General features: G+C 42.9%; 1 protein-coding gene across 4 annotated transcripts in view; it reads right to left on the reverse strand.

The window, feature by feature from the left end:
• Positions 1-420: 420 nt before the first annotated feature.
• The window catches only part of cep350 (centrosomal protein 350), a 42,848-nt gene continuing 26,322 nt past the window's right edge, over positions 421-16,946 (reverse strand). For 3 of the 4 annotated variants that reach the window (XM_036522851.1, XM_036522852.1, XM_036522850.1), the window contains exons 26-40: positions 16,617-16,704; positions 16,341-16,487; positions 15,627-15,784; positions 12,607-12,729; positions 10,460-10,695; positions 9,991-10,187; positions 8,520-8,670; positions 7,822-7,982; positions 7,332-7,468; positions 7,128-7,213; positions 4,871-6,933; positions 3,710-4,183; positions 3,440-3,586; positions 3,202-3,324; positions 421-3,000 (exon numbers count right to left, since the gene is read on the reverse strand). In XM_036522851.1, the coding sequence (XP_036378744.1) occupies positions 2,836-3,000; positions 3,202-3,324; positions 3,440-3,586; positions 3,710-4,183; positions 4,871-6,933; positions 7,128-7,213; positions 7,332-7,468; positions 7,822-7,982; positions 8,520-8,670; positions 9,991-10,187; positions 10,460-10,695; positions 12,607-12,729; positions 15,627-15,784; positions 16,341-16,487; positions 16,617-16,704 (4,456 nt within the window). In that variant the 3' untranslated portion in view covers positions 421-2,835. The remainder of the gene's footprint in view (positions 3,001-3,201; positions 3,325-3,439; positions 3,587-3,709; positions 4,184-4,870; positions 6,934-7,127; positions 7,214-7,331; positions 7,469-7,821; positions 7,983-8,519; positions 8,671-9,990; positions 10,188-10,459; positions 10,696-12,606; positions 12,730-15,626; positions 15,785-16,340; positions 16,488-16,616; positions 16,705-16,946) is intronic. The other variant, XM_036522853.1, reaches the window with a different exon arrangement.

The following is a 16,946-nucleotide window of genomic DNA, read 5'->3' on the forward strand; positions in this document are numbered from 1 at the left end:
GGAAAAAGGTTGCCTCCACCAGCTTTGTTTGGCAGTCTAAAATTTCAACCCAGTATGTGCAATTTAGAGACCTTAGCAACAGCCAATGGTAGCATTACCAATACAATTAAATACAACACATAGGTGGGGTTAAAAAAGATTTGGTTTTCGTCTCAGTTTTTAAAAATTGCAACACTTGATTCCCAGACATGGTGAGGACGCCATGCTTGCTTGGACTGACATTGAAAATCCCACACACACTCACGTCAAAACATTGTCTTATGGATCGTAAGGAAAAATACAAAAAAATCTTTAGATTTAGAAATGAAACCTTTATTTACAATTTCAAAGTTCAATTTAGTTAACAAATATATATATGTATACTATATACATATTCGCATACACAAAGAGAACCAGGTTATTTGACAAATCTTACAGGGTCATTAGTGAGTCAGATCAAACAGGAGACAATGCTCTCATATTTACACCCATATATCAATTTACAAGTCTTCAAGTGCACCCTTGATGCTCACAGTACATTATTGTCATCATTATAAATAGTCATATTCCTCTGAATTGCAAATCATTACTCCAAATTACATATTACAAAGAGAAGAAACTGATTATCGAACCATTTGTTCCTAACTATACAATCTATTAAAAAAAAACAAAGACTACCCTCACCCTTTTCCCCTCAGGTTTAGCATGCAGCCACAGTTCCATGTGGCTGTTATTCATTTCTCTGCAATAATGCAGTCTTAGAACACACCAGTCTGTGTCCAATGACACGAGCAGAAGACTTCACAGCTGTCTGCATTAAAGTTGTTAGTTCTTACACAAGGAGCAACAAGAGCTACTGTAAAATATTTGGTGGTAGGTTGCCTTTATCCCATCCATCCATTAATGTAGAGGTCAAAGAAAGTGAACGTTTCAGACCCACAAATAATGCATAGTTAAGCAGAGCAGGATTTGACAAACCTCTACCCCCCATTCACTTCACAGACCACAGCAGTTTCTAGAAAAGTCACAATAAAGTGTTGTTAGTAACCGTTTGAAAACCCACAGTGATAGCCCTGGCAGCACTCCTGACCAGAGTCAATAGAGAATACGGAATAGGCCAAAAAGATAAACCCTTACATTGGTCTTAAATGTAGTATTCATAAAATACCGTTTATGCTGAGTTCCACACACTTGACAAATAGCCTTGTCAACCAAATCCTCTTTTTAATACTGCCAGAGTGAAAGCCATCTGAATCACGAGGATGGTGTTACATGATGCAAAGTTTCTTCCCTCTTAGTTAAGGACACTTGTCTTATTGACCGAAACCTAATGAATGAGTCATTCACTGTTCAGTTTCTCTAACAAACATATGAAGCAGTTAGAACAGATTATTATTTAATCACAGTATTTTTTGACTACAGATAAAACTAGGGCTTCTAAGCTGCTCATGTCATTAACAGAAGTGGCTGTGAAAGAAACCAGGACAAGCCCTTGAGTAACTGTTGTCTGGGAGGATACACTGATCAATCTATGACTCACTCCCATGTTAGCTGTGAAAGCCATTGCGTACGTGATAAGTTGACAGTACATTTCAATACAGTGTGCGCTGACCACAAAAGAAATTTGCATTCAACTTTAGATCACCCTTCTGAAGTTCTGTATTATGAGACAGCAATGTAAAGGAGGACCATGGCAAACTTCACAAGGCAGTTAGGGAATCCGTTGGCAGCCAGCCTTGCTGTGACACTTTACTGGCAAACTGCTGTTTGGCCTGGACTAAATGCTAAACAAGGCTGAGACTGAAAATAAAGCTTTTTCCATATGGGAATTAAGAACACTGCCCTCCAGTAAAAACACAATATTGTACATACATGTATTTTAAGCCCAACTGAACAGTAGAGTAATGATAATTACTTTGGGCCAGGAATAGGAGCAGTCGTCTGTAGATCAGACAATTCATATTAGCCTATAACCAATGAGGCACTTAAACTGAATCATATAAAAGGCAAAACTAAGGGTTGGAATCCAGCATAACAGTTCTATGTATTTGAAGAACTTGTTCTAATACATGACAGCTGACGTGCTTTGTCTTTAACATACAAACTGATCTACAGAAAAAAGGTCAAATCTTTACTTAAAATATTCCAAAATGCTTTACAGTAAAAAGTACAATGTGTACATTTTCTCTTGCAGCTCCACATTTTCCCAGTAACTGGGCATTATAAAAATCCCTTTACATAGTGTTCGTTTTTCACATTGCTTCACTTGTGCTTGATTACTACATTAGTTTGATGAGAACAGGAAAATAATCCTTTACATGCTTTTGTATCCAATTGGAATTATCTTAAACTTTGCTCAGTTTTTTTTTCTCCAAAAGAAGCCGAATCAAATGGATACTCCCATTTCACTTTTGTGAAGTCAATTAACGAGTGACAATCAATTCATTTGGGTCATTCCAGTCCCAGAGTCTACAGTTGTCTAGCGTCTCCACTCGCACAGACATTTGAAGAAAACACAACGAAGCGTTTTCCAAAACAATCAGGAGGTCCATTTAGCAGCATGGATGCAATTTAAGCAAGTCCAATGCTCATTCCATTACGACATAACTGTAGACACATGAAGGAATGCAAGCATGGGCTCCTGGAGTTGAGAAAGGCAAACTAATGAAAGGCTGGATTGCAGGATCCTTGGTGAGGCTCTTAAGTTAAGACAAACATATACTAACCCTTTGGAGCGACAGAAACACTAAAAAGAGTTTGACAGAGTGATTTTGCTCAAGGCATTTGGAGATTATTGGCACGTCGGGTGTGGAAGTGCATGGGACACGCTGATGGGTTATTTTTCACTGCATTTGTTTAAGGAAGGGCTCTTTTCGCTCTCCTTTCCTGAATCTGGAGCAAGACGTCGGCGGTATCCTTCACCAAGGCATCGAAAATTCCGTCAGCCAACTGCATCTTCACAAAGAGCTCGTCTTCGTCGTAGTTCACCCACTGAGACTCTTCCTCGTGCAGCTCCTGAACCTGAGGCAAAAAGAGGTATCAGTATTTCCTCATAATTACTTTCTCCCTTTTGGATACCACTAGACTACCCAATGAAACTGTTTTCAGATAGTGCAGGTAAGGTACCAGACTCTAAACTCAAATTACTGCAACTGCGTCTCATTTTTAAAATGACTCTTTTCCAGATTATCCACTGCTCAATATCAATTAAACTTTCATTACCAGAATATGATCCACTCTGTCTCGCTTCTTTCTCCCGAATTTCAACATCTTCTGCCAGTCTGTTTTTTGATTCTGATCTTTCTTCAGGCCATACAGTTTTAACACCTCTGTGGTGATGAATGCCTGCAAAGAGAGAGAGCAGACACAGAGAATTTATCTAATAAGGGCTCAACACAAACACAGTAACCAAGCACATATATGACAGGAACACAGCACCATGGGTGAGTCATATACAAACCTGAATCTTTGACATGTCTGCAGGGGATTTGACTCTGCGGAAACAGGAAGGATTCATGCGTCGGGGCTTCATCCACTGGGGCTGATGGATGTTAGGATCCTCGGAAAAGATCTCCTGGATGATCTCCCATGTCAGATCAAACACAGCCTGTACACATCAGAGGAACAGGCATTTTAAGGAGAAAATAATCTCCAAATAATGTGTACAAATAAAGTCACATTTGACAATTTTGCTGAATACTTTTACTATCAAGAAGAACACAGGCCTCACCTTTCGGTAACTGCGATTGCTAATGCTTTCCTGGTCTTGACCCTGGGTATCGCTGCCCAAGAAGTCATCAGAAGCGAGAGGTCTGGGGACTCCAGAAAGGGTCTGTAGGCCCTGGCTAAGGTTGCAGCACTTCCAGATCTCCTGGGTAGCGGCATGTACCAGCTTTTCCACTTCAGGGGCGGTGTGTGGCACTACCATGACTGGCTCTTCTGTGACTTTGGCCTGCTGAGGGGGCTCAGGCCTCGCTGGTGTCTTCACTTGGTCCTCGCCCACAACACAAACAGGACGCGACACCCCCTCCTTATGCTGCTGGCTCCTCTGTTTCTGTTGCTCCTTTCGTGAGCTGAGGCCAAAGTCCTCGTCAAACCAGTCCGGTTCGTCCCCCAGTGCGTCCATCAGCTCCCGGCTTAGCTCCAGCTCTGCCAGACGCTTGGCCAGCTCCTCCTGACCACTCGCCCCCAGCACAGGGCTCTCCTGGGGTAGGGAAAGGGGAACAGACACCAAGGTTCAGCACAAGTTGGTGATCACTAATGAAGTTTCTCACAACCTGGCAAAACTATCCTTTTCTGGAAAAAAGCACATGTACCGTTAAACAATGAGTCAATTTATTGACATAAAACATTGACATAAAGTATTCCATCCACATATGTCCATCTTGAGAAAAGATCAAATCATTCGGATCATATGGAGAGGACGTACCTCTAACAAAGAAGGGAGAAATAGTGACAGAAAAACAGATACAACCGTATTCTGCCCATCTTTCAACTTTAGCATCTAGAACAGACAGAATCTGGGGCGTTTGAACTTCGGACTTTTGTGATAAAAAGGGAGCTTTTTAAGCTAAAATCAAGGCTTGGATGTTTGTCAACACCGCTGGAAACTCACCGGTATCATTGATGATCCTGTACTTGCATAGACATGCTATCAGTTCTCTGATTTAATCATTGACTTGATGGGTCATTGATTTGTAGGTTAAAGACTGAAAAATTTCTTTCAGATCACATCAAAGCCATAACAGCGATCTTCACTACTAATAATCTGGTGATGGGTTCAGTGTGCTGCGTTTCCCTTTAGACTAGTGTTTTTTTTATTTACTAGGCTGGTCATAGTAAAGCTCTGTCTGACAGATAAGCCTCTTTTTAAAGTGTCGTTTCGACTTACCGGGCGGGTGCAAAGCTCTGGAGAAGAGACCTCTTCTTGATCATCTTCTGTGAAGATGGGCAGATTGTCCCTCTGTGTGGGGTGGAGGGACAAGGATTCAGGAGAGTTCTCCTCTTCATGGGTGTCGTTTTCTTTTGTCCGATTGGAAGCCAGTATCTTCTCATCCCGGGCTTTTTTGATTTGTTGGAATTGCGTGACCGCATCTTGCACAAAGTTGTTTAGGAGTCTTTCGGCAAAAGCACCAACGTTTTCCTTCTCACTCATCTTCTTATCAGGAGACTTCTCAACAGCTCGCTCGGTGGAGGAGACATCTGAGAGTGAGGACTTCTGCTGGGCTGCCAGGCTGTTCTTCTCCCTGGCTAAGAGGTCCAGCAGTGGGGTGGAGGCCTTCTCCACTGTCTGTTCTCTTGTAGTCACTCTGCCCACCTCTGTTATAAGAAGACCATAGTCGACGGTTGTTGCATCTTCAAAGTCCAAGATAATGTTCCTGCTCCGTCCATTAGGAGTTAGGTATTTGTCACCATTCAGTTTCTCACTTGATTTGGATTCACTGTCATTAAATTCAACATTGACAGTTGATTTTAAAAAGTGATCTTTTTCTGGTGGAGCTTCATTTGAAGAGTGTTCACCTAGGGTTTCACTCACATCAGAGGGTCCTTTCTCTCCAGAGTGATTACCTCTCACAGATTTTTCCTCTTTTTGATCCTGAAGATTGCCCAGCTTCAACTGCTTCTCTAATGAAAGCTTCTTCTTGGAGTTACCATCAGACTGATCATCGTAGAAGGAGTCCTCATCTTCTGTGGTGTCAACGTAGATTTCAAAATTCTCTGGCAACCGGGAGATCTTGTCTGGTGGGGCAAAGATGCCATGCCCTTCCTCACATTCAAAGTACATCACCCCATCGTATGTGCCATTATTGCTACCTTCAGACTTGTCCAGCTCCACTCCAGCCCAGAACCCATTGGCAAAGTTAGTCTTTCCTTTGAATCGGAGTGTCCCCGGTTGCACGTTGCTCACCAGGACCCTGTCTCCAATGCTAAAGTCAGGCATCACATCCAGTGTCGGAGACGGCGGAGACTGGGGACGAGACGTTACAGGTGACTTTCCAGGACAGACAGCATCTTCCTTGTCCTTATCATGCTCTTCTCTGTCTATGGAAATCTTAGAATGAGTCTTGAGATCCAAAAGCTTCTCAGAGTGGAAGCTGCCACTGGCAGAGCTGTATTTTTCGCTTAGTACTTCGCTGATTTCCTCCTCACTGCTGTAGACTGGTGACCTGGTGTTGGGTCGCGCCTCTGTCTGCAGCGCTGCAGGGGAGGCCGGTTTTGAACTGCTGTAACTCTCCCGATGTGACAACTCCACCGAGGATTCAAAGTCGTCATGGTAGCTGTCACCTAAAGGAACAGAATCCTCTTTGAGGTTCACCAGTGCCTCCTTGTCTGGTGAAGGAATGTCAAAATCAGGAGTATAGGAAACATCCCTTTTGGAAGAGCTTATCTCAGATGACTGATGTTCCTTGGGCTCCTTGGTAGCAGATTTTAATTCATTTGTGAGTGGTTCACCAGGTCTAATTTCTTCTGCACCATCGACAGAGTCTTTAAGCCCCTTTTCACCACTCCTGCTAAGACCCTTGTCCCTCAGAAACCCTGATTCACTCTTTTCACTGGAGAGACTCTCTTTAAGAGAGTGCTGCTGGGACAGAGGTCGCAGCTCCAGGTCCAGTTTAAGTGGATGATCTGATCGGAGGTGCGAACTGTCATTATCAGATTCTTCAGACTTCAGAAGCTCCAGCTCCTCCACGACCTCTGATCTTTGGCTAGAGATGACACTCTCGTCTCCAGAGTCCCCTGCCTGTGGCCTGGCAGGCCCATCCTGAGGTTCCACGTTCTTGGAGAGGTACCCAGGCAGAAGCTCCGGTGACATCAGACTCTTCAAACCACTGTTGTGCTCTGGACTTCCTTGGACAGGGGTTGGTGTGACTGTGGGGGGATCCTCATCAGAGGACCCCTCTTCACGCAACGAGGAGACCTGACTGTATCCAGACTGTATGACATCACCTGAAACTATGTAAAAAGGCAGATGATGAGGATATTTAAGTACTTGAAATACCGACACAAAAGCTATCACTGATATTTGTGGTGAATAATTTAGCTTTCAACATGTGATCTATCCTTCCTGCACATTGACTTATTTAGAATAAATGCAAAATATAGATACAATTTAACAAAAAGGATCACTATTAACAGTGTATACACACCATGTTCAATAGGTGAATCTGGCTGGACGCCTTTCTCGCCTTTGTCCGTTTCAGTGGCTATCCTCCAGTTTTTGCTAGTTTCCGGCCTACAGAAAAAATACAGCTTTAATTTCACTCCATTTCAAGAGAACACCAAAACGATAAAAACTGCACGAGACACTTGATATACTAACGAAGTACAAAGAAATTATTGTATTGGTATACCTCTGTAGAGGTGGTGGTTTGATCTTGGGCTTTTCTGTGGCTGAAGTTGGTGTTTTAATCTGGGGTTTAGTTGTGGGTGTGGTGTCTGGTTCTTTACTCAGCTCAGCCTTGGTCTTCTGAATGAAGTCATTATAGGACTAGAAAGAAGGAGAGGTAAGAATTTAGTGAAACATGCAAATACAAAACAAATTAACTTTTTAAGGTGAGTAGCTTTTTATAGGATCCACAGTGATTTCCCCTTATAAACAAAAGCTTTTTTAATTTATAAGCACCCTGTTTAATGAGTGTTTCTAGTCAGGATAAAATGGATATAACTCACTGAACACAGACATGGGACTCAACCTTGTTTTGTTGGTAGGACATAGACTAGCAGTTCCAAATGTTCTGGCTGTTTGGCTGTGTTACGAAGTGAGAGAGCAGCAGTTCACTTGGAAGAGCATCTGCCCCTCCATTGTGTATTGTTAGAAAAGGAGAGGCGGTGGGCACTGACCTCCAGCTGCTTCAGTAAGCTGGCTTCCTGGGCTTTGAGACGCTCCTTTTGCCTCTTCTTCTGCTCCTTCTTCAGCTGGTAGACGATGGACTTGCGTTTGCGAAGCTCCTCTTTGAGGGCGTGGATTCGGCTCTCGATGTCGCTCTGATCAGATGTGGGTTCTACAGCAGACAAAGGTAAAGACATTAGAAGGGTATAAAATTCATATCCTAATCAAACACAATTACTAAGTGTCCCCAAAGAAACATCTACTGAGCAAATGTAAGGCAAAGAATCAAGGGATAATGAGCACAGTAGCTGGTGCCACCATCTCCTTGAGTGGAATATATTTATTAATTACAACATTTTCATAAGGGGAAAAATACAGAAAAAAAGTAATACATTGGATAAGACTATCCACAAAGAGTTCTGCTAGAAAATGTACCATTTTTTCACAGTATTGCAGGACAGGAACGAAAATGTCTCAGGAACAGCACTTCAGTAAAACTGCATAGCAGTTAAACCTGACCCAGGTAAACAGAGGCATCCTATAACATGACTAAGCAGGCTGAACACTGGAGAAACACAGACTGTTTTACTACACCAAGCTATACTCGCAAGATCTTCTCCCAGTTTTCTAATCGCCCTTTCAAAAACCACTCTTTTGTGCAAATCACACAACGGGGAGAGGAACTGGCCGCAAGAACAGCTTCACTCACCGGACTGTGAAACTGAGCGGGCCTCACTGGACCAGGGTTCAGTCAACCTGGCGGACGACCGGAGCTGCAGCTTGCTGCCGCCGCTGCTGCCTCCGCCCCTGCTGCTCTCCGGGTGCCTGGAAGTGCTGAGGCTGGCTTTAGGTGAAGGAGACTGTCAAACACAAGAACAGGATAGGCCCCCAGGGGAGTTTAGGACACATTCTCATGTTCACCACCACAACAACCCAACCATCCTACCATCACTGAGCATCACAAATGTTGCAGAGAAACCAGCACATCAAAAAGCACAACCTGTTCACTCCACTCCAGGCCTCACAACTGATGCTGGGGTACACACTCAGTTGATTTGGTTGCACAACTGAGCCACATTCCAAAATGTTGCAACATAGTTGTATGCAATGGCACTGAATTAACCTGCTGTAAGTGATCCGGGGGCATTCTTCTGTGGATTGAGTGAGGAGATTATGAAGGTGGCATTTTTAGTTTCCTTTCAGTTTGAATACTATGCCCTGTCATGGGCAACTAGATGATTTTCTGTCATTACATAAAAGCAATTTCACGTTTGTATTTTGCAAAAATGCTGCTTCAATGAAACAAAGTTGTTTTATTTAGGATGCACCTTCTCTTCTCCTCACACCAGAAGATTTCATTATGGCATATTTTCTGTTTTATGATTATGACATGAATGTAAGTCAGAGACCACAAAGATACTTCTTACATTTTTTTCAATTGTTGATACAGCAATAAATACTGTATGAAAACATACAAATTATACTGATGTGTTACAGTGGCATTTCTTCCATCCATGTCACAGAACATTTTACTCAACAAGAATGCAGCTGAAGATTCATTGTGCAGTTAAAGCCTGACTGTGTGGTAAAAACTGACAGTGGATTCATCTTCAGAAACAAAATGCTAGTCATTATATAGAAGCCCAGACTGAGTCCCTCACAAAGGCCTATATTCACTGCACTGTGCAGAGACTGGGAGAAACAGCTGACAAACTGTTTTCTCTCTAGAGGAAGGATTCCAGGAGCACAGCATAACTACACATGCTGTCAGCCCAGTGTATACTACATTATACATCATGGGTCACTTTGTTCCAAGGTGTATTAGAAATTCTTTTCACATAATCTTCAGGTTTAGATTTGTTCTATTTTATTAGAGAAGACCTACAGTAAATCTGGAAAGGTTTGGATGAATATTCCATAGCTACTAGCATGATAAATTTGTGATTCAGATACCCTGTCTAGGCTTCACACAATTTATATGTTTTCAAATGTTTCAAGTGGAATAAATAATGTCATTGTAAATGGAATATACAGAAAGCAGATGCCAATGTCAGGACTTGCAGCAGGTCAGACATTGAATGTTACGTAACATTTTTGCAGTAATGTCTCAGAGAAAGCCACAAAGGCAGTTTGGGTTCGTTGAGATCGCGTAACCCAACAGTGCTCCAGAGACCTCTTACCTGCTTGATTTCTGAGGAGGAATCAAACTCCTGGGTGTAGATTGTGTCTTCCTGCTGGCTGGTGTCCTTGTGAGGTGAGGGCAGCTCAGAAATAGGGTGGTCTGTGGAGGGGCTGCCCAGCTCTTCAGGCACAGAGGACTCACTGTGCTGACTGGAGACTGTGGCCACTGGGGAGTAATCACTCTTGCTTCTCAGCTCTGTGGCGACAGACAAAACTGCTGGGTTAAGTGCAAGTACGTCCACAAGTATAGCAGAAAACCTGTGGACCTGTATTAACGATGTATGGCAAGGAAAATACTGAAAATATATAAATACATAAGTCTTTGCATAACACCAGTAATCACAAACTGCAGAATGGTCCGTGAGTGCAAAATGGTTCAATAAAAGCCTCCTTTTTTTACTTTATCCATCTCGTGCCTGGCAGAGTGTCAGGGTGTCTCTTTGCAGAGTCAGCCCCTTTGCCAATCACCTCTCTCCATTCTGTCTTCAGGGATACTGGCGCTGGGGGTGGCGTTGGCGTTGGCGTTGGAGCTCTCGCTCCGGTGGGGCTTGTCGCGATGGCGCTCCCCGTCCCATGCGGCCAGGGCCTGCTTCTCCATGCGCCGCACCTCCGCCTCCTCCGCATCCAGCCGCTGCTTCCACTCCAGAAGCTCCTCCGCATGGCGCCGCCGCTGCATGAGCTGCTGCTCCCTCTTAGTCAGGAACCTGGGAGGGAGGGGAGGGTGGTGTGGCAGTCACAGTGAGAGGTGGGGGAGAAAGGGAGAGAGAGAGAGAGAGAAGAGAGAGAGACACACAGAAGGGGACAGCCGGTGTGAGGAGCAGTGAAATGACCACAAAACCACGCAAGCTAGCCAACCAGCCAACCAACCCAACCCACCCCTTTGCTGCCAACCTGACACCTCTTCAACAGACCACACAAAGACCATCAAAACCATGCTTACCTCATAGACACAGGTTCTCTTTGACCCCATTGTGTACAAGCTGTCCCAACTCTTCCCAGACAGGTGAGTAAAGGAGGAGTTTGATCACAATGAAGGAGACCCAGGCACTATAACTGGCTTGTATCTCTTGATTACCAGAACGATTCATGCATCTGGTTTAGCACAGGGGTTTAAACAAAGACAAGACCCCCCCTTGGAAGTTCAGTCACAAGCAAGTCCACCCAGGATTAATACACAGTGCACAACAGACTTGCATGCCTCTGTGGGTGTAAACTTTAAATGGACTCTACTTAACTAAGCACACGCATAGACCAGTACGAAGATCTGAAGTACACATTTTGCATTTCCTAAGTCAAGGGGGAAAAAAAAAAACAAAAATTAGGTTTTATTCTTTCTCCAGAGATTTATACTAGACACCATTCTGCCCAATCTGAACTAGTCCTAATCTGTGTTACAGTACTGTGCTGTTCTGCTGGTCAGAGCCCCTTCCAGGTGGGACCTTTTTAAGAGCCATTTGCTTACGGTGAAGCTCTGTGGCAACTCTCCTATTTCTGGGTAATTCTCACTGCCATGCAATGAAAACTGAAAGTATAACACAACATAGTACATCAATGACAGAATCGTGTTTGTCTGTGTAATTTAAAAGTACCTCACATATTTTCAGCCTCTTAATGAAAAAGGATGCCAGGTGACACTCACACCCTCTCACTGTACATACTCAGCCTTCACATCTCATGAAGTGCAACACTTAAGTGGAACCAGCCAACACTGCCCAAGCTCATGAGCCTGATATAGGATTTGACATGAGGCCTTTCAGCACTGGTAAACAATTCCTCAATTACAGAGGCTCAAGATTATACTCATAATAGTGCAGTTTACCTTTCTATACAAATCTCTGCAGATTTTGGTCAGGTGTGTTATGAAGATCATGAAGCACAAGATTTTGAAAGTAAATGCATCTACCAGATAAAATCTATGACAGTGAAAACATTCATTTTGGATACTAATCGGTGTCTCTCTCTCAAAAATAATTAAAAACAAAAAACTGATGGAGAAGATGACAGGAAATGCAATATGATTCATTCACTAAACAGGCTTCATGGTCCCAGTGCTTTGGTCTTCCACAGATCCATAATAATGGGAGACCATCAAAGATATACCCCACAGAGACATGGGAGCTCTCGCCATCTGTAAGGAGAGTCTCTCATTCAAACCGTCCTGCCATATCAAAATGAGCATTTGGCCTTTACAAGCATAGCATGGTAATCACCCACTCAATTAAAGGTTTCTACATCAAAAACAGAGCCATGATTTGCTCAGATTTCATTGGATTGTAAAGCTTACTTTTTGATTCCTGGCACTGCCCACACATCGGTCCCATTCAGACAGGAAGTGCCACAAATGGAACTTCTGGGGTCAAAGTCATGGTGGAAAAACATGTTCCGTGGACTTTGTTTGCATGCTCACATTTTTACCAAAATGTCTGCTCATTTAAACAAGGCAGCGCTTTGTAGTTTTTTTTCGAACCTTTAATCCCAAATCCTGGCAACACCCCAGCAAGACCCCCCCCATCAGTCTTCCCACCCGCCCCCTGGTGGCGGTGGCTGAACAAGAGCATGCTCCATGGGACAGAGGGTGGGGACGGGAAGCAGTGAGAAAGGCGCGAGCACTGTACCTGACCAACTGGTTGTAGATAAACAGCTGGAATTTGGGATGGAGGTTGGGGAAACAGACACTGAGAGAGGCCCAGTGATGAGCCGTAAAGACAGAGAAGAAGTAATGGACAGGAGAGCAGTGTCTACAAAATAAAGCAAGGGAGAGGGTTTTCAACATAAACAGGGGAAAAAAAACAATTGAACGTTGGAAAATAAGGAAAAAACAGCGGAAAAAGAAGTTGAGTGAAGATGGAGTGAGAGAGACAATAACAGAGAAAGGGAGAGAGAGAGAAAGTGAGTAAGCATGTGTTTTATTGCATTTAATGGATAATGATTCATTCAAAGGTGTAACGCGGTTACTCCAAAGAGGCTGTGTTGCGGTTGCTAATGGGAATATTTAATTAAACCCAGTCCTTTTCATTAAGAAAACAGCAGGACAATGGGAGGATGTGTGTGTCTGAATTAGAACAGTTGCAAATGTTTAGAACTGAATGGAGGCTAAGGGTTTCCGAAGTTAAACATATTGTGTGTGTGTGTGTGTGTGTGTGTGGTTGCACACACACATTCATGTGTAACCAATAACCAGCAATCCCATAAAAGTAAAAGAGGGATATTTGTACCCTAGCACATCAGCTTTTCTTGAATTGCATTCACTAGACAAAAGAATAAAATGTGTAACTAAGGGATCATCATTTTGTTTACATATAAAATGATGAAGAAAAAAAAAAACTGGCAAAGGCTTCATTACAATGCAACCCTGGCTAAAACCACAAGTAAACTATGCTTCAGGGACAACAATTTAATACTGCGTGATTCAAAAAAGAGGACGGGTCGGGAAGGTTCAACAAAAGGTAAGAAGCACACAGCTGATTACACAATGAGAGTTAATACAAGCAGGCAGACGGAAAAGCAGGGTGGGAGGCAGACTGTGGATGAGCTACACAAACAGATTCATGTGTTAGATAACAGCAGGGAGTACGAACGATTCAGGGTAAGGAAGCAAAACCGGGAACCAAGCAAAACTTTCCTCCAGGAGCAGAACCAAATCAAAAAAAATTTAATGAATCTCTAACGTTCTGGACAGAAAAATGCCTATTAAAAATCTGTAACTGTTAATACTGCTTATTTAAGTTCCGAAGAATGTTATGCATATCATCAAAACAAGCACATGTTCCACTGCCACATGGCCATATCAATGGGAAATCCTCAATAATTTTGACAAACACGTGTTCAGTCCTGTTGACAAGCAAATCAACATGTTCTATTTAGCAAACACCCTAAGAGTAAAGTATGCTTTTCATTTGGACTTCCAAATATTAATCGGTTTTCAGTATCCCTCCAGCCATAGCTAACCAGACCAGGAAAGTCTGGGCCACCTCTGTGTATGTTTAAGCTATGTATGCCTGCTAAACAGTGTAACACAGAAAGGTAGACATGGCAATATAAATTTTTAAAATTAAAATTATTTTGTTCTAAAGAATTAAGAACATTTTAGGTGTCCAGAACATAATAATTAAGAATCTGTAGTTCTGTTAACGCAAACTAAAGACCATGAGCCTAAAATCCTTCAGTTTTAAACACTCTGTCACCAATAAAATGCTTTAAACTTTAAGACTGTTTTGAACAGTGAGTATAGGGACCAGCTCATGTTCTCAAGTGTATTTACACCTTTACATCTGATACTCAGTATCATTCCCAGTTTGATACTGTCGACATTTAGGCTTAATCAAGTTCTTGATCTAAATGCCAAAACAATTCTATCACTTGAGCAGTTTAGTTAATATATTGAGCTGAAGTAACAGCCATGTCCAACAATACTACTCAGTCTTCACACTGCTGCCTCTATTGACATGGTCAAAAAAAAAAAAAAAAAGAGTCTGAAAGCAAAGCTGAAGATACACACAGTTTACGGCAGTGTTCAACTGGCCCCTGTCTATCCACTAATACATTAAGAGGCAAAGGATAACCCACTGGAGAAGAAGCAGACATCATTTGTGGTAATACCACAACCTCAGAATCCCAACAGAAATGGCAGGAGGATTCAGTTTGCCGTCCCCAAGGCTGACAGACTGAGCATGCTCATATTCACAAGCACACCACAGAGTGGAGGGAACTCTTCACGCGACAGGGTAGGGAGGAAATGAATCAGGATCCCTTGCAGTCCACACAGAGCTGTCCTTCACTCAGTGCAGCAGACTTATAAAAGCAGGAGGAATGGCATCTGAGTCAAACATTTAAGTTTTGAAAGTCAAATGAGAGCATTTAATTAGCTGAAATGCACATCCTTTTCATTCTGCCCTCAGTTACCTGGTGTCAGCCTCTGCAAATTCAAGTAACTGCATACAAGAGCTAACAGTAAAAGTTAAGATTTTTAAGCAGCAGTAAAAATTTAAAAGTTACTTTAAAACAGTAACCAATGACTCATCAACAGTACAAGAGATCTCAAAGGTCCAATATATGACCACCATATAATACAGATAATTTATTTGATCTGTTTTATCCAGTCACTAATTGACCAACAGGTTGATCATTAGAATTATACTGATCTAATGACTGGAGTGTTCCTGCAATTATAAATTTGCTTTGTGTAAAATCTGTGCAAATATGAACTATTTTTCTTTACTGTACAAAAGTTATGAAATTAAATTACAGCAATGGGTTAGGGCTGGGGCTGAGTTCAGGACAGCATGAGTGGGTTAACATAACTCCAGTGACCACAAAATTAGAGTTCCACATTAATGCGATTTTTGTAACACCAACCTACCTGTTAGTGTGGTGCTACTTATTTTAATTACATAGCAATTATCAAGGGATGAGGGACACAATTAAAAATGCGACCAAAAATACCGCAAAGATTTTAGAACTGACAATACCGGGTTATGTAAAAAAAAAAAGAGGCCCAAAGCAGGATTAGCAATCACACTAACAAAAGAGAGAGTCAAGAAATCAAGTCTTGATGTAATTTAAAAGATTTAGTTATGAGCACACAGGTTAACATAAGACTAGAACGCTCGCAGTGGAAAGTGAGAGGTGTTATTACTTCTCATCCATGTGGCAGCGCATCTTCTTCAGCTTCTCCATGATGCTGCTGGTCTCGCTGCCCGACACCGACATGGGGGAGGGGCTGGGCGTGTCCAGGTCTGTCAGGGTGGAGCTGGGCACAGCTGCCTCTTCTGCAGGCTCTGAGACTGGCGGCTCCTGCAGTGTGCGCACACACAAAAACACAGACCAGGACAACGATTTCAATACTGCATGATGCCAACTGTGCCTTTCAACAGCACACAAAAATATCTCATTCCAGCACATAGATATTTACAAGCTAAATAATCTATTTATAGACTGAACGTTAATATTGCAAACACAGAAAGTCCCCTCTATTTCAAGACTAAGTGATTTAATCTCTTATATAACGTGAAACCTGAAACACTACCACCTAAAGCACTTCTTATGTCTTATTCTTTGTTTTCCTTAAAAAAATTCACATCTATGATTTAACTTGTATCTCTACTAGCTAGCTTGTACCTTCTCTGGCCAGCTATTGAAACTTGGTCATGCAGTGCTTCTAATATTGTTGACTCTTTATTTGGCTGTTTGCTTGTGTTGTACTCTGCCTCACTTGTAAGTCGCTTTGGATAAAAGCGTCTGCCAAATGACTAAATGTAAATGTAAAGGTAACGAAAGCCTGAGGTCCTCAGCAGTCCCGAAGAAGCCGCAGGGATGAGGGGACTGTGGCTGATGTGCTGACTGGACTGACCAGGTTGGTTTCCCCGGCACTCTTGAGTCGCTCCTTCAGCTTGAGGGTGGTGTGCCGCATCCTCTCGATCTCCTCCTGCTGTTTGAGGAGCAGCAGCCTCTCCTTGCGTGCCGCCCTGTTGGCCTCCTGCAGCCGCTTGATCTCCGCCTGAAGACCGTGCATAAAGCAGCAGGCACCATGGGTGATGACACATTCCAGAGCAAAGCTAACGAGAGGCTATCGAGTGGATGGGGGTTTGGAGTGGGCCAGAGGGAAGGCGTGCAAGCCTGCGGTTACCTGCTCCTGCTGAAGTCTCAGCAGCAAGCCCCTTTGCTTTTTGCGGATGGGTGGCATCTTGTCATCCTCGCCCTTGTCTCTGAGGCGCCTGTGCAGCAATGGATCCGTTATACAATGACTAATCATTACTGCAAGCATTATAAAATATTAGATCAGCGCTATAAAGCTGTGTGTTCTACTTGTAACACTCCCACAACTGACAGTTTGTTTATGCATAGGGCTGCTGAGTTGGATTTTGAACATTAGTGCAGAAAACAATATTTTTACTGTGTTCTTCAAAGGACAATGTCCTCTTTAGGGTAATGAATTTGGGCAGAGGTATTTGTGTGT

Source organism: Megalops cyprinoides, chromosome 2 (assembly GCF_013368585.1).
Source record: "Megalops cyprinoides isolate fMegCyp1 chromosome 2, fMegCyp1.pri, whole genome shotgun sequence".
In the NCBI taxonomy this organism is placed as follows: Eukaryota; Metazoa; Chordata; class Actinopteri; order Elopiformes; family Megalopidae; genus Megalops; species Megalops cyprinoides.